Below are 27,245 nucleotides of genomic sequence, written 5' to 3' on the forward strand. Positions count from 1 at the left end.
CAAGAGACAAAAAGGCAGGTTTGGCTGATCAAATTTATTTGAAAAAAAATCATCTCGTCATTTACACACGCGATGAATTAAAAACAAACCAGTAAATCATCTGGGATGGAGACAGGAGGAAGAAACTGAACATATAAAAAACTCACTTTCTCTGATTGAAACTCTTGGAAACAGCATCAGGAAACATTTTCCCATTAGGAGCAGCAGCATGTTTGGAAAAACAGGCTAACATTCATTTTGTAAACAAATATTTTAACACACACGCACACACACACCTTAACGGCACTTTTAGGTTCTTCTCGTTACCATTAAACACACAAAACCACCTGGCTGATTTCCCTTTCCGCCTCGACTTTACCTCCATAGAATTATTACAATTTTTACTGGGAGGAAGAAAAACCTTCACCAGGACGATGGGAAAACGTCGTACATTAGTGCAACACTGAGAGGTAATATGCAGGAGATATAGATCATTTATGATATTTACATCATTAAAATATTTACTAATATAAATGTACAAATTCGATTCTCTCCACAAAAGTGAACATGTGACTCCTCACACACTCCTTTATAGCATCTAGTGTGCAGATGATAGAAAAACACACATCTAAATACTTTACATGTTTATAATTGCCCAAACTTTTAAGCTTCTGCTTTGATTATTTTTGACACACACACACAAAAATCAAATAAAAATCAGGAATGCTTAAAAACATCTCCCATCCACTTGCTGAGCGTCTCCTCCCATTCAGATGACACATTCCTGAAGGATCTCCACTCCCGCCTGGACCAAACCGCATCCCTCCCCCGTGGAAGGGAGCGTAACCGGGACAAACATCTAATTAGCTTCTAGTGATATAACATTCACTGGTTTGGCACTGGAGCTTTAAAAAGTCTCCTCTGAAATTCCTGTTTACAAAAGATTGCTACTGGTTTTCCACACACTTCTATAAATCTGGTGTGCAGAAAAGTGGCACAAACCTGGGAGACGGAGAGGAAGTGGGATTGGCGAGGAGACGAGTACACAAAAGATGTCAAAGCTTTTACCCCAAAGTTCAAATTTGACACTAAATACATTTCGAAAGTTTGATCTTCCTGAGATGATTTCACTGTTTCTCAATCAACTGTATCATTATTACAAATGTGTTAAAATTATATAAACTGGTTAAATCAGTGGCAAACAGCAAGAACAATCACAATCAAGTACAAGTTTTTGTCCTGTGAAGGTGAGATCTACTGAAATGTCAAGGCACTTCCTTAAATCATCCCCCTCATTGTGCTTTAGGTGCTTCCCACAGCACCAGAGTGTGTAGTGTCTACGGTATAGTGATTGTTTTCAAGCACGAGGCTAATAATTCACGTTTCACTTCCCCGATCCCATTTCACTTGTGAAACTAGCACCTGCTGTCATAGCACCTGCTATGTGGAGACGTCTCAGACTAAATATCCCTCTCTAAGGTCGTCGGGGGTCACGGCAGCTCTTCTGACGCTCTCACTGGGTCTCGGACCACCGCCACGTTTGAAGACAGAGTGGACCGTCCTCCAGTCTCGAGGTGGAGTCCTGGAGAAGCGAGCGTCAGATGAGGAGGAGGAGACAGCGGGTGCTGAGGTCTTTGCAGCTTCTGGCGTGTCACTGGGTCCCATGACCGCATTAATGACTGAAATGGAAAAAAAAACAACACAGCAGATTCGGTCAGCAAAGTCAAAAAGATCTGATTTGATCTAAATCATGTTAAATTGACTCACCCTCAAGTTGCATTTTAATGCCTCTGAGCTCTTTTAAGATGGACACAATTTCCTGAAACAAACATGTCTGATTGAGCTCAAACACACACATGAGCTTCAAAAACACACACACACACACACACACGCACACACACCTTGTTGGAAGATTTGCCAACAGTATCATCAACATCGGAGTTCATCCTTGCTTCGGTATCTTCCCAAACATCCATCCTGTCCTGGAACAACTTCCTGAATAATGCAGCACATGCTTGTTAATAACTTAAACATTAATACTGATTATTATTCTAATCCAGATTAAACAAGTGTTTTCATTCCTACTTGATCTTGTCAGCCAGTTGCTGTGTGCTTTCTCTGATACCCGCTGTGACCTCATACACCGGACTCAGCATCAAACTACCAACTTTGACCTGCAGCAAATTAAAAGAGACTCATTCTCCATATCAGAATATTCTGAACAAAGACGCACGGCGGCTGTCTGTCGGACCTCATCTCTGGTATGAGCTAACTTCCTGGAGTTCTGTTCAGGCTCCTTCTTTGGTTGGACTTGTTCTGATCCAGACTCTGGGATTTGTGGAACCTGCTGGAGAACAATCAGACTTTAGAGGTGAGGCTGGAGGGAAGATGGGTGGATAATCTCTAAATCTGATTTGCCCATTTAAGAACCGGTGATCTGATTTAGTAAATTAGACAAAGACCAAAGTAACAATTACATTTTTGCTTCCGGACCAAAACACTTTGGCTCCAATAAATAAAAAGTTGTATATAAAACAAATAAAATGACGGTTTTAAAAATGAAAACGGCAACAAAACGGTCAATCCTAAATTTAACAGAGACTTCTGCAGAGTTCTAAACTATTTTTTGTCATTTAAAGAGCAAGTCACCCCCTATAAGAAACTTACTTCACTCCCACTTCATGTTTGAAAAATGCAACAAATGCTGTTGCTTGGCAGACCGAGAGGGCGGAGCCGCTAACAAATACACACACAAACATGCTCACAATGGCATTATGACATCATAATGTACCTGATGACATCATAGCATACCTCTTAGCCAATAGCGGTGGCAGATTTAAATTCAAATACAGTGCAGAATTTTTCCCTGACGGCGCAATACTGACAGTTTTAGGCAGAATATTTGAATTTTAACCAAGATGCACTGAACTGCCAAATAATTGACTACACGTGTCTGCAGCATGATTAGACACTCCTTTATATAGTTTATCAGCAAAAAAAATGTGATTTGGGGGTGACTTGCTCTTTAACATTTAATGTCTTACTTTAGCTTGATGTACCTTCTCATGAGCGGTTGGAGCACTGTGCTCCCCAGTCGGCGTTTGTGCATCGCCGTCACCTGCTACGTCATGGATTTCTCTGGCTAAGATGGCCAAGTCTTTGGCCAAATCCTGACTCAACCTATCAGTGAGGCAAATATTAAAACAAGAAGAGACTCGATAAGAAAAGTCAGAACAAATTCAGAAAGGTTCGTCTCTGGGAGGTTAAGATGACTTAAAGGTGCACAAAGTAAGAATGACATCCTGGGTACTGCAGCCCACATACCAAAACACACGAGTCCGCTCTGAGCAACCACCTATGGCTCCACTCCAGAAGATGACGAGTTCACTATTTCTTCTAATTCACCGTTAGCATTGTTAGCTCAACATTAGCCTCTAGCCTTCTTCACGCGATGTTAAGAGCAAAACAAAAAGACGTCGGGTACAAAAATAACTTCTGGGAAAAAAAAAAAAGAGAAAGAAATAACTTCTGGGTCGCTCCTGTTACTGGCTTTGGTCTTGTCCACAATGCTGTTCTTTGCTGGCCAGTATCAAATTACAAATGCTGCTGCAGACTCTGTAACCCCACGAGCTCAAATATGATTGGCTCTGGAACCAGGAAGTATGGAGGCAGGACCGATTCTAAAAAAGCGATTACGTCCCTCTCGGTCCTTTTACACAAAGGAGGAAACCAGCCAGCCAGTGAGAAGGAAATGTGTTTCAATGTAACCTTCTTTCCAACATGATTGAGACAATACAGCTTTGAGACCGTTTCACTGTAAAATTCTTACTTACTGCACCTTTAAAGTCAGCAGAACAGATACACCGAGTGTGTTATCAGATACAGCTGCAAAGACCATACAAATAAATATTAAATATTAAAAACACGTATTTGCCTCCATCTGACCAGTCAGGAGAATTTGTTATAACAGAGTAAATAAAATAACCACCGTGCGATCTCAGCACTGTGCGCGCTCCAGCTGTGGAAAGCCTCTCCCTCTCGGTTCTCCTCGTCGGACTCTCTGCTGCTGCGTGGTTTCGGGTGCCGCGCGACCACCGGCTGGGGCCGAGGCTGACCGCGAGGGCTGTGGGAAGCTGAGGAAGGTTGGGAGCGTTTGTGTTTAAAATTGGTCCAGTTTGAGTCGTACTCCTCATCGGAGGTAGAGGTATAGTCAGAGCCTTTCTGTCGTCTCCTAGAGCCTTTCCCATTTGTGAGTTGGTTGGAAAGTGAGGACAGAAAAGATGGGAAAAACAAGAAAAAAGAAGGTACAATGAAAGAAAAACCCCAGGGGAAATAAATAAATAAACACCAAGAACTTCTGTGAGGAATCTCCAAAACAATACCCAGGAGCAAGAGACGGAAAGGTGCCGTGGAAGTTTTTTTTTTTTTACTTCTTACCAGATTCCAAACAACTCAAACAAAGAAGAACTTCTCTCAAATTCCAGGATACACACCCCACAAACCCTCAAAATAAGAAAAATCCCACGTTTAGCTGTCAGAACTCCCCGTGCAGACAGGGGGAGAAAATTAGTGATCCAGATGTTAGTGAGTTACCGGAACCAGTTCCCATCACACACACAAATACCGATGACAGGACCAAGGCATCATGTGTTTAAACACTCTTACAAATCTACTTCTGCTTCTGTACTTTAGACACGATTACACTGCAGCTATTCGTCTGTAATACTCACTTGCTGTGCTGCTGGCATACTTGGCGCCGACTGAGCGCGAGCGAGTCACCGCTGGTCTGCTGAGAGCTGCTTTCAGAGGCCGTTCTGCAGGTTTTGTCGGTGGAGCAGTAGAGGTCCTTTGATTGGAGGTGCTGCTTACATCTGTGTTGCGGTTGGAAGATCCTGCGCTCCTGCTTGTCCACTGCGGAGTGGAAGAGGACTCCGTGTCACTGGGTGTGTTAAACGAGCTCGTCCTCCTACGAGGCATGGCCAGCATATCCAGTCTGGAGAGTTTCTTGGGTTCTTGAGGATTCTTCACAAGGGCGTTGCTCGCCTCTTGGGACAACCTGTCTGTTTCTGTCCCCTCGTTGTCTGAGGCCTCCCCCAGGCGAGCCTTGCGGAGCATGGAGGCCCTGGTGGGTCTTGGTGCTGACAAGCTGCTGGTCCGACTCAAGGCCTGAGCCATCCTGGGAGTCTTGCCATCTTCCTTCTGGAAAGGAACGGTGTACTTCCTGTGTGTTTGGCTGCTGCTGCTCTCCTGATCAGAGTAAGGTAAACTCTGAGGCTCATCGCTCAGGTCTACAGATCCAGCTCTTCCTACGCCATGTCTCAGTCCTACTGTCCGCCTCACAGCCTCCGTCCTGCTTAAACCACAAGGAGGAGGCTTTTCAGGCCGGTGATTTGAGTCCTGACTAGCTACGTTACTAGAAAACGTGTCTCTTTGACGGACGTCTGCAGCAGTTTTTTTCAACAGTGTGTTTGTTTTGGTGTTGTTGCTGTGATGGCTGACTGTGCTGGAGGTGTCCACATCAGAATCCCCAGAAGGTGAGTCCAGTGTGGGAGACGGTGTGGCCTCTGGGTGGAGTCTGGCTGTCAGAACTGCCAGGACATCCTCCGTCTGTCTGAGGTAGGACTGGGTGTCCTGACCGCCCCCCTGAATGAACCCAGGTTCCGGGTCTCTTTCAGCGGGTAGACTGGAGATGTTTGGCAGCCTGGCGTTGCTCGGCCTATCCTTAGTGAAGCTCTCCTGCCTGAATAATGATGGCGCCGCAGCCTCTTTGCCCTCTGACCTCTGCATATTTTGGCCTAGAATTGGTTCTGATGCGGTGGACTTGACCATATCAGAGACCTGAATGTCTTTTTGTTTAGTAAGAGTGGCTGTTGAAAAAGTTTTGTTTACGAGTTTTCTTTCAGCCTTGGGCGTGGTCGCCTTGAAGGCTCCGCGTTGTGGTTTCGACCGCTCCTCTGAGCCAATGTAGAAAGCTGTTGCCTTGACAGCCGGTGTGGGCTTGTCCTCCGGATCAGAAAGATGTCCCTTACTGTGCTCAATGATGGATCCGTCCTCCGACTTGCTGGCATCACTCAGGCTGTCGGGCTCCACATCATCTTGCACAGTTAACATATGAGCGCCATCTTGAGTCTCGAGGGCAGCGGAGCAGCCGTCCTTCACGTCAAACGTTGAATTGGGGTTATAATGAACATAGATGCTTGGAGTTGGGATGTCACTCTTCTCTCCCTGCGGTACCTGTGGCAGAATACGCCGAGCCTTTGAAGCATCGGCATCCGAGCTGTCGAGGTGTTGACCGAGTGCGGTCTTGGGAACGTCGACTGCGCCTCGCACTGAAAAACAGTTTTAATATTAGCCACGCATCCTGAAGATCATTCATATTCATCGGGGTGTCTCATTATCATTTCAAATAGACCAACATCTCGTGAGGTGGCTTACCCCCTCCTGACAGTTCCATCTGGGAGGGGATGTCAAAGAGGCCGGGTGGAGGCCCAGAATCCATGTAGCTGTCTGCCAAGCTGGCCCAGCACGACATCCACTTAGGAGCCCCCGGTGCCAACGCAGCTGCTCGCTGAACCTGAGTGAGAAAAGGCCCAACATATTTTTTAAAAAGATCTTATATTTTAGAAGAAAGCAAACAAAATTATCACCGATTGTCACGGTTAGCATGAAACATAAAGGATCAGTGGTGAATATGTGGTGCAGCCTCTGAACTAATGTGGATTTAGCTCTTAACGTTTGGTTAGTCAGGAAACCCCAAATAATGAATCACCGCCTGTGAGGAAAGATGAAATCAGGGATTTTATTTTAAAAAAAAAGAGAGACTTAATGAATAAAACGTGAGTTAAGACCAAGATCCCAAATAAACACAAAACCCCGGCTGATTTAAGTGTTATTCTAACCGATGCTACACGGATTTTCCCTTTACTGACCCCACCCTGATCAAAAGGGGTTACCTGTACCTGTCCCTGCTCTGGAGCTGGCTTCACCTCCCCACAGCTACCCTGTCTAACCTCCTCCCTGCCCTGACCAATAGCAGGCCTAAAAGCTGACGAGGTTTCTGCTTGGCTCTGGTTGATTGGCTCTGGGCTCTCAACAACACCAAACACCTGTCAACAACAAGCGAAGAGGGTGAAACAGCAAGGCTACTGGTGAACAGCAAAGAGAATTTTAGTTCAAACCGTTGACTTGCCTGGTTGATCTTTTTCCGTGCCTCTTCCAGCTCTTTATCCTGAACATCTGCTTCGATGGTGTAGGTTCCTGCATCGCTCAGGTCGTCCTCGTCTTCATTCCTAGGGCCTTTGACGTCCACACTCAGAGTGGACGTGGTTGACGTCTTTAGAGGAACGGGGTGGTCGACTGGAGAGGAGGTCTGAGGCTGGTGATGACGCTCAGACAGAGGAGGACTTGCGGAGGTCTTATTGGACTGGAAAACCATCTCTGCCCTTTTCAAAGCCGCTTTGGGAGAACTGGAAGCGTCTTTTTCCCAGCTGGATGAAGAATTCTGCTTCTGCTTGAGGAGCTCGGCAGTGAACTCCCGTGAGAGTTTGGACTTCCGACCGACGCTGCTAAAGGGCCTTGAAGACGCAGAGGAGGAGGAGCGGGAGTAAAAGCTGGTGCTGATCCGGTCTTCGGTCTTTTCCCGTCGGAGCGAGCCGGCTCTTTGAAACCCTGATGAAGACGAGTCTTTTAGAGGAATGGTGTATCTCTGGGTGGATGGAGTGCTGGAGGATGAAGGCAGGACGTGTCTCTCCACTGAGGGACTTGAAGGTTTGCTTGCGTTCTCCAGCTGGAGCCGATGGCCTGTAGGCTCAGGTGGGGGGGTGGTACTGGTGAAGACCTGGGAGAGTCTCTTTCTGGAATCATCAAACTCGATGACAAACGTTTGTTGAAGCTCAGACTTGCTGTGACTGGAGAGGGACTGGGACTCTGGTGGTGAATGAGACAAAAGCTCCTCTGAGTCTGGGGAGGTTCTTGAAGAAACCCATGGAACATCCTGAGCTTCTGATTGGACAAAGTCCTTTCCATTGATGGCAGGATGCCCTGAATCACTGCGAGCGCCGTTCTCGCTGTAGTTCTCTGATGGCAGCGACACAAAGTCAGCTGATCATTACCGCACCGTATTAAATTAACACACATTGTTTACTTACCGGCTGTGATTCTCAGGCCTGACGAGTGGCTGCCGGCTTTATACAAGTTTTCACCCTGAGACATCTTCCTCAGCAGGCTGGCGTTGCTTTGGACCAGCCAATCAGCTACTTTGCTCTCAGCTGACATCACCTCTGTAGGAGCAGTAGCAGCCTCCGTGGCAGCTTGCTTGTGCGTTTGGCGCAAAGCAAACTTGGTCACGTGGTCTTTGATCTTCATTTTGCCCGGGGTGCAGTCGTCAAACTCAATGGTGAAGGAGGCGTGGCTTTGGACTACAGGTGGCGTCGGGGTCGAGGAGATGGACTGAGAGGTGTCCGAGGAGTCCCTTGTTGGAACCTCATGAACCTGAGACACTTGTTTCTTGGTAGGCTGCTGCTGGAACTCTTCTGTTGGGATCTCGAAGTAGCTGGGCTCTCGGCGGCAGGAGAGCGTGGACTTGGCGTGACTGTCTGACTGAGAGCGGCCGACCTCTTTAGCAGGCTCTGTTTTAAGTGAAAGCAGAAGTACAGCAACATCGTCACTGCTCTGCCACAGTCAGACCCATTTTACTCAAATCTATGTCAACTGTGTCCGTTTGAAACAATGCACCATTAATAACATGAAGAATCCAGCTGTTAGGCTGAGAAAATTCATCAACCAGTTGGTCTTTAGTGGCCAAATAGCACTTCAGGAGCTCAGAGTCCGCTGCAGGGTAGCTGAGCTGTGATAATCTGCTTCAGTCTGGGCATCATGAAGGAACAATGACCCTTCCTCCCCCCTCTGGCGGCTTAGAGGGTCATAATCCATCACGAGGTGGACAGGCTCTGCCCAACGGTCTGGAATACACTCCCCAACTGGCAGCCAGAGACCTGCCCAAGGCTTAAAACCATCCATCTCTCAATGACCGGCAGATAGCAGCCTGTCATTAGAAATTAAGATCCAATCCACAGATATGAGACTAAACCAGAACAATTACAATGTATGTTTACATTAAACGAACAAAAGACTCATAAGGATGGCGTTTAAATCTATGTTAGATGTATTCTCTGATCTGGAGAGTCGTGTTTACCTCGGTTCTGCTTCGCGTTGGCTGGGTCTTCATCCTCCCCCCACCAGGACGGCTGGCCATACAGAGGAGTCGGTTTGGATATGGGAGAATCTGTGGGAGCTGACAGACAAACACGAAATCTTTCATAAAATGTTTCTGAATTAAAATGTTTTTACATGAACAAGTGATGAATACACTATAGCATACATGCTAGCGTTAGGCTTTTACTCCACGTTGTCATGACAGACAAAACTATTGTACAAGGCACAGGAAGACAACTCCGTTAATCCTCAAAGAAAAGAGACAAAAGAACAAACTCATCAGAGTAAATTGAGGCTTCTTGTGAACACGATACTATTTGCTCATACATCCCTTACTTTACCAGCCAGGAGAGAGAGAGAGAGAGAGGTCTTATCCTGCTCGGGTGTTTACTCAGACTTGTATCCTGGCATGCTAGTACACACATGCCAGCAAGCCTATTAAAAAGGACTAATCGGATAACCTTGGAGCCACTTTTTAGCCAGATAGATGGTACAAACAAGCTCCCTGAACGTTTAATGCGGCTACACAAACCTCAAAGCATCAGCAACGTGCTACCGCTGTTGCCTTGGACACACAATAAGGCATAAACAGGGTGGCAGAAGAAGCAGAGGAGCTTCTTAACAATTCCTTTCCACTTACTCAGCTCTCTGCTTTTAGCTAAAGAAAGCACGAGCGAGCTCTGGTCTGACGTCTGAATAGGAATCCACCAAAGAAATACACTAAAGGGAGAGTAAAGTGATTATTTATTGCAATGTAATAGAAGTAGGAACAAAAAGTGAGTTTTTAAACAACTTGTGTGTTTTTGACCAAATATTAAGTTTTAAATGTAGATTAGGAGATGATCTTGTCGTCCAAGCAACCCCCTTCTTTAGGCTTTCACTGGAAGGTGGAGCCACGTCTCCAGAAAACAGGTACATGCCATCCTTCAGCTGTTGTCTCCTAACGCACCTGTGTGTATCTAGCTAGTATGCTAGCTAATCAGTAGAGGTGCTGAAAAAAAATCGATTCAAGTCTGAATCGGGATTCTTATTCACAAAGGTTCAGAATCGATTCCAAGAACTCAAATATTTGGCATGTTGCAGGTTTCAGATGCACTTTTTTGATTTTTGTTAGGAGAGTCAGTACTCTGATTACTTTTGTGGTCCCATAAATTGAGATGATTTATGTTTGAATCTGCTGATAAGAGGGCACTTGAATGTAACTGTTTCCATACTCAGAAATCTGAGATATTCTCATATTTATTTTCTAAGTTGATAAATGAGTACTCAGGATTACTCATGTAACTTGTTTCTACACATACTTGAAAAGTATTTGACCGTATTACTTTCAAAGCTACTGTTAGGTAACTACAGATTTGTTGTATTTTACAAAGTAAGCAAAAATAAATGTTGCATTTTGGTCAAAAGATTGTTTCTGTTTACAGTTTTAGAATCACTTTATTTTACATTGTAAATTAGCATTTTTGGAGCACGACCAGTTTAAAGTCAAATAAAAATGTCCCATAGCTTTAACTAACTTGTACAACAAAGTAGTTCATCCTGGAGCTGACACTCTTTGTTAATACTGATTGTGAATCGATTTAAATTGAGAATCGATTCTGAATCGAATCGGCACCCCAAGAATCGGAATCGAATCAAATCGTGAGTTGCTCTAAGATTCACATCCCTACTAATCAGTGTGGTGGTTTTATTTATTTTTTTGGCAACTTTTAACTTTCATGGTTTATTCTCAACTCTAAAATCACAGCAGCTCAGCACCACCAACAATCTGGGAAAGTTCCACGAACAACAGGTCAAAGCCTTCAGAACCCGACCTGAAAATCCTCCCACTCGCTCTCCCGTCAACTCCTGACACATCGATGCACGTTGCTATGACAACAACCTGACATGACAGCTCTGCCAACCAACAGAGGGCAGGCTGACTTTACAAACAACAGGTCCATCACGTAAACGTTTCCCAACAAGAGCAGAACCAGACTCTAATCAGAACATGTCAAACAACTCCTTAAATGAGATTTGCAAATAGAACAGAACATTGTGTCTGTCGCACTAGCTAGCCTGGCTGTGGCTTCACTTCCTGTTCAGCTGCTCCAAGCTGATAATGTGTGATTTGTGTACACAGAGGGGTATGAGCAGAGGGGAAAGGGACAGTCGGAGGGCAGTTTGATGGATGAGTCATAATCATAATCATAATCCAATCATTTAGAACGAGACTTTCACAACGACTGGACGTGGTTTTCCCCGATTATGCATTTCAGAGGCAATAAAAATGAGTCCTTTGTCAAAAAACATTTCATTTATTGGTTGCCATCAGTATGTGAGAGCATTTCAAGCAATATGGCAACAAACAAAAAATTCCAGCAAAACATCATCCACTCCCTGTTTAAGTCCTAAAGATTTTTTTCTTTATTAAATTATTTTGTACATGGAATCCTCCTCATGAATAATTTATTAAAAATGTTTAGATAAACAATTTTCCTGGTTGTAAATGTGCTGAATGGAGGCTAATCTTCATGATCTTTCTCCAGAGACTACCCTGCGTGGGAAAAAGTTGGCCTGAGTGAGTCTCACACTATACGTTTGCAGCATCCTGCCCTGCGGACAGCCGGAGGTCTGGATTCACCCCACAGCTCACTCCAGTGTAGAAAAACTCTAAGAATGTGAGAAGCTTATGGAATTAAACAGAAGCTCTCCACAAGAGAAAACCAGTTTAACACAAAGGACAGGAGGCGATCGGGTCAAAGAGAACGCGTTTGCATAAAGTCTACAGAAACATGCAAGGCAGGTAACCCAGCGAGAGTGATCCTTCTGCCTCAGATAAAGACACTGCTAAAGACACCAACCCTCAACACAAAGAAACTGTTAGAAGTGTTTCGTTTTATTTCCTCAGACAAGCTTCGCTCTTATCTTGTTGTGTCAGGTCACTGAACAAGACAGCAAAGGTACGTTTAGTCATCTCGTCTATGAGCGGGTTTAAAGCAGCACAGAAGCTGCTTTGGCTGCATAAGCAGCTTCTAAAAACTGTTTGAAACGTCTGTAGTGGGTACAGGCTTCAGATCAGTGAAGGCATGTGGAGGAGCATGAGGCTGCAGCGGGAAAAGTCCTATTTTAGGCACTGGAGGAAGTTTTTTTTCCTCACTACACACACAGGGCCAATTATGGGGGGAAAAAAGCAATGAACTGCTGAATCAACAACAGCTGCAATAGTTTGGTATGGTCAGTGTGAATGAGTTTCATTCATGAAGCTCTTCGTTCTACCGTGGCTTACACGATGAACTCCACACACGCAGAAGAGCCACTTAGGCTCAAAATCCTGTGATTCTTCTAGAACATGAACAAACCACCGTGGTGCTTTTGGCTGCGCCACACCTTCTTTCAGCTGTCAGGAACGTCTGACAGAGATAAGGCAACTCCTCACCCTTTTAGCGCTCACTCGTATATGCTCATCCTGCCATTAGACGTCAGGATCGATTTCTTTACCGCCACAGGATTGTCACCCGAGACTCTCTATTCACGCGGCATCCTAATCCCCCGCCAGGGAAGTGCTTTATAAACGAAGCCACAGTTGATCCATCAGGTGATCTGTGGCCACAGTTGAGCAGCACATGGAGACCTACAGACACTTCCTTTTCCTTGTGTGAGAACAGGATATTCATATCCTCTTTGGTTAGAACTGTTCCTCTTAATCCACCTGCCTTCCTTCTGGTGTTTCTGTGCGGAGTGGTTTACCTGTAAGTGACCGGGCTCTCCGCTCGGCCCTATCCTGTTGTCTGAGACTGGAAACTGCATCTTTGCTCTTCTCTGAGCTCTGGAGCTGCTGCTGCTGCTTTTCCTTCGACTTGGCTTCTAGGGCTTTTATACTGAGCTGCAATTGGCTGGTGTACTTCTCATGCTGGGAAGAGAGACAGGAGGGAAGCAGGATGTGAAAAAAAAACCTCCTGCCGATAATCAGCACACAGGCAACTATTCTCAAACACATCAAGAAGGATTTCCACCGGGGGCCATTCCACTGAAAACAGTTCACTTCAAATGACAGCGCTGACTTTAGTACTACAGTCAAAACAGAACAGTTCCTGCAAGGACAGAAAAGTTGCACGTCGTTTCATCCGCCAACCATGTGGCTAAATAGCCACTGATAATGTCAGCAAAGACGTTGAAGTGTTTTGTTTGTTTAAAACCTCTGATTACTTCTCATAAATAAGCCCCGATGTTTCGGATGAAATAAAAGAACCTCATCATGAGCAGCAGTGACGGCTGAGCATTGTGTCGGACCTCTAGAAGACAGAAAAGCAACAGGACGTGAGAATAACCTACCTTCAGAGCTTCCTCTGGGACCTTGTGTTGACTCTTCTCCAGGATGTACACATGAGCATGTGGAGAAAGAGTTAAAGTTCTCTAATCCGTATTTATTTAGAAGAGTTTGTAATCCAGCAATACACAAACTTATTTATTTAGTATGTTTTCATTACAGTTTGTGAGGTTTCCACCCTTCTGGTGCAGTTTATATCTTCCATGACCTGCTAGAAAACGGCACCACAAACTGTTCTGATTTAAAAGGAGATATATGATGACTTCATCTCTTTAGTTGTAAAAGTCCTATGGTCCATAAAAACATGTTTATGATGATTTTTGTTGTAAATCCCTCTCATATGAAGCAAATTCACAAGTTTTATGTTTGACAGTTTCAGTACCTTTCAGAAAGAGCCGTTTCAGGATGTTGTCACACAAAAAAAAAAAAGTTGGAGCTGGCCACGCCCACCCAACCTGCGCTCAGGCTGCTATTGACCCTTTGCACGTGACGTCACGCCACTCATGTGACCGCCCCTTTCGCCATGATGGACGGCAAAAAGACCGTTTGCACCCGTTGAAACTCCAGTGAAGGTAGTCAAAACAAGCCAGTTTGTAGCCTTTTATCCTTTTATTTAGTTGATTTGACAGTAAAATGGTTTTAGCTTGCTGCGTGGTCGGCTGCACTAACAGACAAGGACGTAAACTCAACTCGTTTTTCTTTTTAATAACTTTGATGGAGACTGAGGACGGAGACGAACTGCAGCGATCAACCAAGCGGACTAGCAGCCCTCAGATTAGCAGCGAACATGTTTTTACCGGATAAGATTAAATTTCGTTTATTTCACGAGGAAGACAGGGACAGGGATAAATGTGATGTGTTTATACTAGTTATTGATAATCCTGATGGATGGATATTTCACCACGGAGGCTGCGCTCCGTCCACTGTAGTGTAAAGCCAGATAATTATTAACAACATTAAAGCTCCGATGTACGATTACGTGTGTTAAAATGACATTATTTATTTATATGAGCGTCGGCGTTCAGAGATCTTCTCGTTCCGGTGTGAGAGCAGCAGCTGAACCCGGTAACAGCACCAGCAACAGAAGCTGGTAGGGATCCGGACTTTTTAACAATCAGCTTTGGTGTAAAGTGAAACGCTGTTTATAACAAAGTTATAAATCCAGAGGGGTGAATTTAGGCAAAGTCAGCGACATGTTTACATCGGTGAACAGCTGCAGAGGAGCTAACGTTGGTAAGCTAGTGTGACAGTGTGAGCATCCTGTCACAATATCCCGATAGATCATGCGCCCTGGCTACTTGGCCAAGGGGATGTCCCTTTGGCTGATTGGTTAGAGCGTATGACCCTCATTTATCCACCTTGCCACACTAGTAAACATACCGCTCTCTATGAGCCCCGGCTAGATGCGCTACTTCTTCTGATAACTGAACTGGGCATGAACTAGTTGAAGGAATGCTGGAGGAGTTTTGTTTTTGTTTTGATCGTAAAAACAATTTCAGGCTCTACTTTTCCCTTTGTTTAGCACTCGTGTCGCTCACTGTTTACATGCGTTTGCCGTCCAGCATGGTGGACCCACGTGATTAGGTGGCGTCGGTACAAAGGGTCAATTAGCTGAGAAGCTCCTTTCAGGGAGGAGCTGGGACTTTTTGAAAAGACTTGTTTTCAGCCTGATAAATGCATCTCCATCAGCTCGGGTGTGGAGCTGCGCACATGCATGGATGGAAACGTTTTCCTTTCAGACTTTTGTGGGGAGTGTTGCAAAGTAATTCCCCACCAGGAAAACTGTTCTTTCACATTTGGAGTGTTTATAGAGGCAGTAGAGACCAACATGGCAGCACAAAAGGTGAGTTTTGCATAACGTATCCTCCTCAACATGACAAACATTTAAAATGAGCCCTTTCATCCTGTCAACTAAACATTTCACAATTCTCACCATTCCTTTACTTTCTGCTCTGAGGGTTAAAGGGAGCCGGAGCTTTTGTGTCCACATTTTGACACTAATTTAAAACTCCTGACTGGAAAAACCGCACAGATGAAAGAAAATGTAACCAAATGACTTGTCCGTAACCGTGTCTCTGTTTGCAACTGGGAAGCTGAAATTCAGCCTAACAACAAGACAGGTCTAGGCTTGATTCAGCCAGTCGCAGCACAGGAAGAGTTAGCTCTGAATAAAACAAACAAATAAAGGATATCGTAGCCAAAGCGAATGACATCCGAAAGCTTCAGGGTGATGTACGTCTGGTCTGGAATCCTGAGGTCGTTCACAAATGTCTACAAAACAGAATCAAAGTCATATTTTTCTGCTAAGAAAGTAAACGTGCAAAGATAAACTAAATCCTCGTGGTATGCATCCAAACGCTACAGGTTAGGGATGCAACGATACCACTTTATTCCAAACCGATACGATACCAATACTTGGATCTGTGTACTTGCCGATACCGATTACCGATACCGATACTTCTACCACACAAAAAAATGCAATGATTTGGAATACAGATTTTATTTTCTTCTCTGCTTTCAACAGGAAAAGACTGTGAGAGATAAAAAGTAAAATATATGAATGGAAATCATCACAAAACTAAAATATTAGGTGAACAGAAACGACAAGTTACAGTGAAGCCATTTTCAAGCAACTGCATTGGTATCGGTTCCTGGTATCGGCTAACTTTTACCGATACCGATACTGGTATGCATTGGTATCGGTTCCTGGTATCGGCCAACTTTTACCGATACCGATACTGGTATGCATTGGTATCGGTGCATCCCTACTACAGGTGCTTTGTAATTGGCCCTTTTCTCTCTGAAAGTTAATCCACCAGCACAATAAACCTGGATTATACCATTAGAGCAGCTTTTAGTTTACGTATGTTAGTATTTTAAATGTGGTCGACACAAAGGGCAAATCTGGCTCTGACTAACACCTGCAGATGTATTTTAGTCGCCGGTTTCTGTGCCGTTCTGCTCTGATTAGTTTGGTGACTGAGACCACAGGAAAAAGTGAGAACAATGACCAGCTTCTCTCCCAGTCCAATTCTGGATTTCAGTGGGATAATTGTGCATCGGAGTGGAGCAGTAAGGGGAGAAGGCCACAGAGGGACGCACAGGAGATTGGAAACAAAAAACGGGTTTCTGCAACCAGGAGAATCCAGTCTAGTTGTTGATACATCCATGCTTTTAGGAAGCGCCGTTGCAGCTTTCGCTTATTGGTTGAAGCACAAATCGGTGATTCCCTAAGTTGGGGTTCGGACCGCTCTGGGTGAGTCTTGGGTAGATGTGAGGAAATCAAATTAACCTCAACCCCAAAATGTTACGATAAATAAACAAAGTAGTCATAATAAACACATAAAAATAATAAATGTTCAATAAACTATTTGTTAAAGGGATTATTAGTTGTGTTTGTACACTTTAAGCAGCAATAGGTAAGGTCGGGAGTCTCTGGCTCTGATGCTGGACAAACTCACCCCGTTCAAACTGCCCAGGTCCTTCACCATGTGCTCATCTGTGTTTGGGTCATAGTTGATCACAGCATGCTGTTTGTCCACACTGCGGGACTGCAAAGCAAAGCAAAAGTCACCAGAACAGCACAAATCTTCAGCCTAAAGGACTGATTAGACATCGATCCACTGCTCTGCAGATATGCATCGTCTTAAATGGTGACGCTTGTATCAGAGAAGCCAACAACCCTGACGTTTGTTATCAGAGCAAAGCAAAAAACAACAAAAAAACAGCATTTATCAGCGTAAGCTGTGCATTTATCAAAATTATAAATAAACACCGATTGAAGACTACACAGCAAATACACGTCAGGACCTTTGTGAGCGCATACCTGCCACTCACTGGGGTAAAAACAAGCCTCACACAAACTACACCGATCAGCTGATTCAAACTGACACACTCTTTTGTGCCCATTAGCGCCCTGGGCCTCCCCGTCACACAAATCACAGACACGGTCATGGTCTGCCAATTTTATTTGCTGAATTAAATCCTGTTGTCTTTCGGCTTCGTAGCCACTGGGATTAACTGTTTCGATGTCTTTTGTGCTTCTGTCTCAGAAAGCACACTTTCAAGTCCTTTCCTGTAAACACTGTGATGGTTTATCATTTGGTTGTTCTGCTTGATTAGTTTAACGACGCTGGCTCGCACTAAAAGATACCACAGCCTCTATTTGACAGCCTGCAGCTTCACTTTGCCCCCACAAGAACGCTCCGGCAGTCAGAAATAAAAACAACTCACTGAACTGGAAACAAAATGAGATCAATACTATTGGGAAAGGTTAAAGATAATTCTGTGCTCGTGGAGATACAATATAACAGCAGCTGTCCTGTAATACCCAAATATCTCATTTAAAATTGCTTCACCTAAATCTGAATGTCTGCTTTTCACGCTAAACAGGATTCCCACTCAGCTGGAATATGCATCAATGTTAGCCTCAAAAAACTAAATATTTGAATCTATTTGATGTTTGCTGTTGCTCCGGGTCGGCGTCAGTTGACACAAAGAAAAGAATGCATCAGTGGAAAAAGTTGAGGTTTATTTCCTAAATGTGGATCAGAACAGCTTCCCAATCTAAGCGACTCTCGTGGTTAGGAAGGCATTTCTGGGGCCCAAAACATGAAATAATGGTACAAGCAACTGCCTCAGAGGCAACATTCCTCTTTAACTGGTCTAAACACGGAGTTAGAGCTAAACGAGAGGGAAATTATTAAGTAAAGGCCGCAAAGAAATTGCGTTTGAAGGAGGCAGCACAGCAGAAATGCTTTAAATGCATTTTAAGAGAATGAACGGCTGTCAGAGGCGACTGGGAGATGACACAGTCACCAGGTGACACATTCAGAAATGAACGCATGAATGGAAAATCCATTTTTATTTACATACTTATGTGTCTGGCCTCTACAAGAGAGTGAATTTCTTTTAGGTGACGGTCCGAAATAACTCACCTGCAGCATCAGCTCACAATCATCCCGGCCGACAAAGATCATCTCCCGGGGTAACCTGTGACGTGTCCCCGAGCTGCTGACCAGAAACCATGACGTCACACTCATGTCGGGGCCACGTGTCAGGATCTTCTTAGCATCCTAGGCAAGAAAAACACTATTTAAATATGTCCAGATCCACATAAGGATTAAAATTCAATCTGCATCTCTGAACAAGGGTGAAATTCTCACCCAAATTAAATTTGTTAATCTGACCCAGCAGGGCCAAAAATGAGATTATGCAACATAACTAAGACTCTAAATGATTTGTGGCATGATGACTTTTATATGGATGCCTGTCTATCAGCAAATAGACAAATGTCAAATAGAAAAACACTAATATTAATCAATTATAACACAACTTGCAAATATGAAAAATGTAAACTTCTGAGCAGCTACTTAGTCATTGTGATAAATCATGAGTATTTTTGAAAATAATACATTTTAAAACCCTGCAAATGACCCACACATGACTTGTTAAGTGTTTTGAGTAGATTTATGTCATTTATGTGTAGGCTATGTTAATATCAGATATTAGGGGCGACGGTGGCACAGGAGTTAAGTGCTCGCCTTGCAATCGGAAGGTTGCAGGTTCGAGCCCCGCTCAGTCTGTCGCTGTCGTTGTGTCCTTGGGCAAGACACTTAACCCACGTTGCCTGCTGGTGGTGGTCGGAGGGACCGGTGGTTCCAGTGCTCGGCAACCTCGCCTCCGTCAGTGCGCCCCAGGGCAGCTGTGGCTACATCGTAGCTCATCCCCACCAGTGTGTGAATGTGTGTGTGAATGGGTGAATGACTGATTTGTGTTGTAAAGCGCCTTGGGGGGTTCCAGGACTCTAGAAGGCGCTATATCAAATACATTTATCATTTATTTACCATTTAATATTGATGTTTTGGCCAATATCACACACACACACACACACACACACACACACACACACACACACACTTTAATGCTTCTGAGAAGTTTACGATTACGTCTCTAAAATTTACTTCTTTTTTTATTAGAACATTCATTCTATTTTCATGGCAATGTTAAAAAAATAACTATAAATATACTTAATTTTAATAAAAAAAAATCCTAAATGTATAATTTTCTACTTTGACAGCTTAAAATGTAAGTTTTGAACATGAGCGCCTGTGTAATAAATAATTCCGTGTTTGGTGTTGAAGTTATTCAGACATGTTGCTTATGGACTTTAGAACTACAGAAGTCGTGCTTGGTGGTGTGCATGTTACCATAAACTGAGCACAATTCCAGGCTGTTTTATAAAACATCCACTCAGGATGTTTAATAAAACGGGATGAAACAAACGTGAACTCTTGGCACGATGAGAAACCTGCAGCAAAGTGACGCCAGTGAGTAAATGAAGGTTAGCTAACAACTTTTACCGGAGAGCTCACTTCCTGTAACGTTAACAAATTGAACATTTTAGAGAAAATGAATGCCAGACATTACATTTTCAAAGTAAACGTGTGTGTTTCTCACTCAAACAGCACAAGTTTGGTTTTTATGTCATTAATGTTTGTTGTATATAGGTTAGCTAACGCTCAGGACCGAAACAAGCTTTCTCCAATGATTTGTTCCCAACAGAAACACTTACCTTCAACACCTTCTCTGTTTTTCGCCTTAGCGAATCCAGTGTTAACACACGTCCTACTGTAAATTCAATTCGACGACGAACATTAAAGGTAACAGGTGACACTAGACAGGTAAGTTTCTAACACACCTTCTTCCTCCTTTAGGAATGACAAGCGGACGAAACTCCTCCAACGGACCGTCTCCCTGTTGCGACGGTGACGTAGTTTAGTCACATCAAACGGGTTTAATCAGAGAGAGAACAGGAGGAAGAGGTCTCACTCTGTCTGGAATCCAATAGCGCGAAACGTGATGGCCACGCCCAGCGTCTACGGGCACAGGTCATGCCCTCTTTGTGTTTTAAATGTTTCAACAAGCTAAATGAATGAATGAATACTTTTAGTGTGTGTGCAATACCTGGTTTCACATTTGTATGTATGTGACTTTTATGCGGTTTCTTTGTGGAAACACCTTTCTGTATTTACCTGTGTTATTTATTTTCCTACTATGGGATTCTATTCTATTCTATTCTATTCTATTTTAAATCACTTCCCTCAAAAGAGGTGTCTTCTTTATTTTTATTTGTAGAACATACTGTAAATTCTGGGATTTTTTTAATGCAGAAAAACGCAAGTAAAGTCTGTGTATTCAATTACAGGCAAAAATGTAATGACGCAATGACATATTGTTGTTTTGTACGTCAAACAATTATGAAATAAGAGTGTGAATTTACATTACTGTTTAGAAATCATTGTTTTGCATTGGGATTGGCCATTCCTAGTGCGTATGCGTCAAAACAGAAACCATTAAAACGCCATGTAGTGAGTCACCGTATTACACGATCTATGTCTGTTTCAACAATCTAGTGTTTGACAAAAAAAATCCAGTTTCAAGTGAAAAACTGGAAAATAAAAATAAAATGTTATTATTATTGAATCTAAAACATTTGAACTTCTTCACATTTCAAATAAGGATTTGCTTGAATTAAAGTATTTGTTGTTGAAGGACTAAATTCAGTCATTCCACCAGAATAAAAAAAAAATACTTGCACCAGGAAGTTCTTTTAAATGTTTTGCTCTTTCTTTCCGACAATGTGGCAGCAATAAAAAACTGTTTAGATCCTTTTTTCGAAGGAGCAATAAGAACGCTAGATGGCGCTCTAGTTCCAAACTGCAAAAATAGTGTTTGAAGTGAATCAGCATTTTAACTAAGATAGTGCACATACATTTAATAACATTTTTTTTTTTTTTTGTTTTGTTTTTTTATTTTAGTTTCTGTGTGTCAAATTTCTTGAAAGCACCTTTGGGTTACCTGCTCAGGTGTCCATGAAAGAATCTCAAGGTCCAGTCCTGCCTTTCTGTAGCTGATCATGCATTTTCTTTTCAGAAACATGAAAAACAAACGCTCAGTTATAAAGTTGTTGATAGTAAACGTCTTGGCACTCAGGAGGTTTTCACGACGAGAGCTTCAGGATGCTCTTCTGCCATTTCCTATTAAATTCTGCACTTAGATTAATCATCTTTCATTTTTAGGCATTTGATATAAAGACTCAAGTGAATTTATATTTTTCCAGTTAAGATAGGCTCTGACTTCCTGCATCCTGAAGCGAGTGTTTGTCATGTGGGTGTTACAGCAGGCCCTAAACCCAGGTCTCACAGTGATGCTGCTGTGTATTGTAGCCGGCCAAAGGAGCAGACTGTGAGCTCTGCCTGTCAACATCTGCTCCAGAGACTGTACCATCTGGCCTATGGGCCCCAAGGGATGCATTGCTGCTCATCTTCAGAGCAGCTGCAGAGGCCCGGACGTGAACCTGAGCAGCCTTGCAGAGGCAGAGAAATCAGCCAAGACACATTCAGAACCGCTGAGCGTTGGAAGATTCGTCTCGCACACATGGCTTGTTTTATCAGGAGGAAAGAAAAGCATGATCTACAACTCATATCATTTTTTTATTAAAGAAACCAACTCTGTTTCAGATAAATCAAGTGGAAAATTAATGTGGGATTTGTAAGTCTGAAAAAGGTGTAAAGCAGAAAACTTTTAGATTAATTGAGAAAACAAGAAAAAGTGATTTTAAATGTTATGAACCCTTTAAATGGTAGATCCTATTTTAGTTACTGTACCCTTTTAAAACTTGCACTCAACTACACTGGAAAAAAACTACTAAACAAAAAAATAAGCAGATGTTGGAATAAAGTTATAGTATTTTAGCTTATTGCTACGTGAATATTATAAATATACTTTATTTTATTAACCATTGTTTCTCCAAAATGATAAATAAAAAAATAATAAAAAAATGACTATTGTTTTGGAAGTTAAAAGATTAATCTAAATAATATCTCAGACTTGAGTTAAATGCAATTTTAAATACACAAAGCATAGCAACTGATAAGATTTTTTTATTTCATCAATTAAAAGAAACAAGTAAAAACTGTGTACAAAGTTTATATTATTTGTTTGCTAAAGCTGGTGTCCTCACTCAGGAATACAGACCGGGCAGGTACAAAAAAAAACATGGAGTAAAAAATACAAAACAAATTTCCCTATTTGAAAAGGTGACCGCGAATGGGGAGTGTGCATAGGAATAAGTCACAAACAGGTTCAAGAGAGTCAAAAGTTTGCAGACAATTGAACTAAATATATCATAAAAAAGTTACATTCAATGACGAATTATGTACTTTTGCTAATGATTATCAGTCATTTAAAAAGAAACACTGAAGTGCTTTTGGAAACTCTTGACAGAACTTCCAAAGAGTCAGTTTTAGCCTGTTTAAAAAGGAAGAAATGATGGAAAACACATGAATTCATAATATAAAAGACGCTAATTTAGTCATTACCAACCATAAATTACACATAGGGGTCCAAATACAATCATTTTTGGGCAGCAAAGTGCATGTCATTGGCACAGTGAAACTCTTTATCCATGTTGGTCTCATATAAATAACTCAAAAGCTCACAAAGGGACAGAAGTCCCCTCAAAACAAATCAAAGACTGTTTTCCCCTGAAGTTAAGTTTGAATGGAAAGTTTTCCTAAAGAAAAGTCAGAGACCTCACTGAGGTTGCAGCATTTGCACCGGGTGGGAAACACCCAATAGCGTACTGTACATGGAGGAAAAACCCAAACATATAAAGGAGAGGTTTTGAGGGGGTCGTTGAGTGACCCAGGCGGTGGGAAACAAAGAGCACAGCATCCAGATAAACAAAGGCATCAGGAACAATAAGGACTTACTTCGGAAGGGAGCTTTTTATTGGCCTGAACAGGACACCCTAGGTCTCTCATTGATGTGCAAAGAGTTTACAAAAATAAATTCACTGCAGGCCATCTAATTACCCAAACAATTAGCATGTCTGCCACTTTTTGCATCATCATATTGCACAACAGATTTATCAGACCCATCATGGTGTGGCATGGCAATACGGCGTATCGGCTTAGCCTCGGGGCGGCAGGATCACAAATCCTTTCCAGATAAAGGCGTTTCAGTCTCAGAGGAGAATTAGGCATGTGTTACAACACATAGGTATGCAGGAAGATTAACTTTATTTGATACGGTACATTCACTTACGAAGCCAAAAAAATAATAATAAAAAAAAAGGTCTGAATGGACTCTGGAAACATGGATGAATCAACCGCTCAACAAGCAACACACTCTCTGCTCACATGGTGTTTATGGTCCACAGCGTGCCTACGATCTATCTCAAAAGGTTGACATTTTATTGTAAGTGAGGAATATAGACGACACACCCTTTTCTATTGAGTTATAGAAGTACCCCAATTTGTGCATGGCTGCATTTCCCCATTCATTATGGTGTAAGGATGCCTGCTCAGTACACAGCATAACAACCAGGAAATGCAGGGTAGTGTTATCTTCACGGTCAGTCTTCAGAGGCCATGAAGAACGAGCACGGTTATCTTTGTTTCGTCTTGCACTTCCTCCTTCCTGTGGCTCGCAGACCGACACATCCAACAACGGCGCTCTGCAGACACTGCAGGGAGGACGAGGCAGAGAGAGCGCAGTCAGGGTGGCGGCGGCGGTTGATGGTGGGACCAGAGGAATGTCTCGTTTAGGCCGTTCCGCTGGCCGAGTAGGAAAACTGAGGGAAGTGGGGCCGTCGCTCACTGTCAAAAGACTCCATACTGTCATCTGAGGAGGGAGAGGATAAAGAATCATTTAATCTTCTATTTAGGTATCCTTCATTGTAGTTAGCATTTATTGACTATTACTTTCAGTATATGTTTGAATCAAGCAGAGGTTTATTTGACAATTTCTCAGTAAATATGTTTTCACTCTCAACAGGGGTGTATAATGGCAATTAATCAGTCAAAGTTCATTTGCAGTGCACTCTACACAACCAAAGAGACAACCAAAGTTCATACTAAAGACACTAAAATCCAAATTACAGTAAAATTATTATAAAACCAAATTAAAACAGACCATAAACCAAAAGTATGGGGACCCCTAGGGATTAAAAGGCTGATGTTTTGTTTTAAGTCCAACTTTGAAGTCTGACTGATCTGTGATGGCACGGTGAGAGAGACGAGGTTTGACTCGACCTGTTCAGCAGGTCACGAAGCTTTGCAGAAACCTGTTAATCACCTGTTCACAACAATCAGGAGCGTTGTGGCAGGGAGAAAACTAAAACATGCTGGATAGCGGCTCGGCTGGACCAGGATGGGGCACCCCTGATTTTTTTAGTACTATAAACTGTCAATAGCACTACATTTCCAGAAGGGGGTGCACCAATATCACAAGAGCTAGGTATTGTCTTCGTTTGCATTTAAAAAGCTGAACATTATCAACTCAATTCTCAGCTCTCAAGAACAGAAGATAAAACTAGTCCAAGAGGAGGAAACTGATGACGACTGAATGAGGAGTTGAATTTCTCCAAAAGGCCTGTGATTTTTAGAAAAAATAAAAAAAATTCCTAAAGGATTCATAGTTGCTTTGAAACATTGAATTAACAGCATTTCCCCAACTCTAATAATCTAAATGAACCGTCATGTTTGTTTGGTGCTCAGAAGCACAGGAGGCTGACGCTACCTTGTCCAGGCGGCGTGATAGTGATGGTTTGTCCCGTGAACTCCTCGTCAAAATATCGTGTGTCCGTCTCCGAGGTAACTTGGGGCTTAAACGGCGAGACCAGCTGTTGGAGAGGAGAGAAGACACAATTATATCTGAGCATCCCTGCCATCAGTCAGGGGGGTAACAGTTGCCACGATGCTGACAGTGTATATGGTTTCTAGATGATGCTGCTGCTGTTTCAAGGCGCACAACCTTATTGATCCCTGAGGAGGTGACAGCTGCTGGCTTTATTTATAGAAACCAGTCAAAACCCACCTTCTTCTCATAAACATCTTGCCAATTAATCCCAGCAAAGAACCTGTGCTGCATGATTTCCTTAGCGTCGTCGGGACCGCCGCCTAACCTGGAAGCACAAGTTCAAAAAGTTTAAAGCTGCACATTTAGAGTAGAAAAAATGGTTAATTTTAGAAATATCTTCTGAATGGAGTGTTCGTGTGTACGGTTACCGCCGCCCTGACCTTTGCATCGGGTCTTTTTTCAGAAGACCAGAGAGCAGCGAGCGAGCCTCCGGCCCGAGAGTCCGAGGGAAGCGGATGTCCTCCATGAGGATGAGCTCAAACAGCTTCTCGTGGTCCTGGTTGTAGAACGGCAGCCTGCCGCACATCATCTCGTACATCACCACCCCGAGACCCCACCAGTCCACCGCACGGCCGTAATCATTGTCCTCCAGGACCTTAAAGGTGCAACAAATTATGACTTTACTTAAAGTTTATTCCATAAGTGGTGGTCGTACTTGTCGTTTTGTGCAGTCTTAATAAAAATCACACCGTACACCTTAGTAGCTTCAGGTTCTTTAGCTAATGAGGCTGTTTGGGCATCACACACTCCCAGCTCTGCCCTCTGACCAGGGCCTTTAAGGCTGCTCCAGCCAGCACCGACTCACATCCCACATTAGGAGCAAGGATAGAGTTTCCCCTGGAGCCTTGCATATTTTATCACCACAGGGCCTTCTACATATACACAAACAAATACGAATCAGCAAGCAGCAGAGGTATGAGCCGCTTACACAAACACGCCAGCTCGATTAACACCGCCGGTGTCAGAGACAGGAAAATACTTCATCTAACTCTTTTCCATACGTTGACTTTTCTCCACATTCCTTAACGAGACTAAATCCCCCACTGCCATGTTTAGTGAACAGCGCAACCTGTTGCATGACTAATGTGCTGCTGAGCGGAGTTGTTCCAAGGTGTCTGGGGACGTGTACTGGATTCTACCTCACCAGGCGGATGTTGAAGGTTAAATCAAGACGGCGAGAACAGACTGTTCTCTTACACCATCAGCGGCGCGATGCTAGAAAATTCAGACCCAGAATAGAAACTTGGGTAAAAAAGACGAGGGTGGGATTAACGGGACTGGATGCAGACACACAAAGTTTACAGGCTGGGAGAGAAGGAGAGAGGGGGTCCTGGAAAACAGATGGACTGAGGCGTCCGTAAAAGGAACAAAACTGTGTGTGCCTGCGTGCGGCGAGTCCGCGGGCACCCAGCCTGGTGCTGCGGTGAGCCGAGCATCAAGGAGGAGGACTGCGAGGGCAGGGGGAGTAACGTGAAGCCGGTGCAGGGCTAAGATTACTGGGCCGTCTCTATTTCCAGCGCTGCTGTCGTGTGATTCACACCGTGCGACAGCTGGGCCTGCAGCTGCCCCATATATGTAGAAGAGCGCCACAGCTGTGAAGCTGCCAGGAGCGCCGGAGCCAAGCTCATCCCTCATATGCGTAACCAGGACTGCCTGCCTATTTGGGCCCCAGCCTTAAACTAATACTGTTACACGGCCCCAAAGGAGCAGGGGTATGGGGCGAGAAAGGGAGGAGAAGAAAAAGGAAATGCTCGCCGTTGATTCTTCAGAGCTCCACGCTGCTTTATTTCTGCTCTTCTCCGACAGCCATTCATCTTCCAAGCCTGTGAATCCAGATCAGTGGCTGGGTCTGGATTAAACACATCCACATTTGAGCCTACTCCCTTGGCCAATAACGGTTTTCTTTCCTTTAAATGCTTAATAAAAGCGACTAAGTGAATTTGTCCAACTCTCTACTCCAGAGGTGAACTGGTCAGGCTGTAGCCGATTACCGAGTCCGTCCACCCCACCTCTCCCTCTCTCTCTCCTCAGCTCACAG

At 43.6% G+C, this 27,245-nt stretch overlaps 2 protein-coding genes across 11 annotated transcripts in view; both read right to left on the bottom strand.

Moving 5' to 3' along the window:
• Positions 1-19: 19 nt before the first annotated feature.
• On the bottom strand, positions 20-20,287 carry cep170ba (centrosomal protein 170Ba). 7 transcript variants are annotated; one of them, XM_070546669.1, is made up of 19 exons: positions 20,202-20,287; positions 18,439-18,576; positions 16,963-17,052; positions 15,692-15,772; positions 13,507-13,563; positions 12,922-13,084; positions 9,173-9,271; positions 8,127-8,606; positions 7,169-8,055; positions 6,933-7,085; positions 6,415-6,553; positions 4,710-6,308; positions 3,968-4,217; positions 3,024-3,159; positions 2,231-2,326; positions 2,065-2,153; positions 1,881-1,974; positions 1,747-1,798; positions 20-1,658 (listed from the first exon to the last, which is right to left on the bottom strand). In XM_070546669.1, the coding sequence occupies exons 2-19, from the start codon at positions 18,541-18,543 to the stop codon at positions 1,435-1,437; spliced, it is 4,794 nt and encodes a 1,597-aa protein (XP_070402770.1). In that variant the 5' UTR covers positions 18,544-18,576; positions 20,202-20,287; the 3' UTR covers positions 20-1,434. The 7 variants fall into 7 exon arrangements, with proteins under 7 accessions (XP_070402770.1, XP_070402771.1, XP_070402774.1 ...); XM_070546670.1 differs by having other exon boundaries at positions 6,939-7,085; positions 20,076-20,274; XM_070546673.1 differs by having other exon boundaries at positions 3,968-4,112; positions 20,076-20,274.
• Positions 20,288-22,428: 2,141 nt separating this feature from the next.
• Positions 22,429-27,245, bottom strand: part of akt1 (v-akt murine thymoma viral oncogene homolog 1) — a 40,983-nt gene continuing 36,166 nt past the window's right edge. For all 4 annotated transcript variants that reach the window (XM_015970282.3, XM_015970283.3, XM_054741549.2 and 1 more), the window contains 4 exons: positions 25,588-25,802; positions 25,385-25,472; positions 25,088-25,190; positions 22,429-24,190 (listed from right to left, as the gene is read on the bottom strand). In XM_015970282.3, the coding sequence (XP_015825768.1) occupies positions 24,111-24,190; positions 25,088-25,190; positions 25,385-25,472; positions 25,588-25,802 (486 nt within the window). In that variant the 3' untranslated portion in view covers positions 22,429-24,110. The remainder of the gene's footprint in view (positions 24,191-25,087; positions 25,191-25,384; positions 25,473-25,587; positions 25,803-27,245) is intronic.

Source organism: Nothobranchius furzeri, chromosome 18 (assembly GCF_043380555.1).
Source record: "Nothobranchius furzeri strain GRZ-AD chromosome 18, NfurGRZ-RIMD1, whole genome shotgun sequence".
In the NCBI taxonomy this organism is placed as follows: Eukaryota; Metazoa; Chordata; class Actinopteri; order Cyprinodontiformes; family Nothobranchiidae; genus Nothobranchius; species Nothobranchius furzeri.

Bases quoted from the DNA above. Each gene is read 5' to 3' on its own strand.
- cep170ba (XM_070546669.1), bottom strand. From the start codon at position 18,543: ATGAGTGTGACGTCATGGTTTCTGGTCAGCAGCTCGGGGACACGTCAC. The intron at 13,564-15,691 runs ATCCTTTATTTG...CTTTCTCCACAT, and splicing joins TCATTCGCTTTGGCTACGAT to GCTCATGTGTACATCCTGGA. The intron at 1,659-1,746 runs GTGAGTCAATTT...TTTCCATTTCAG, and splicing joins CATTAAAATGCAACTTGAGG to TCATTAATGCGGTCATGGGA.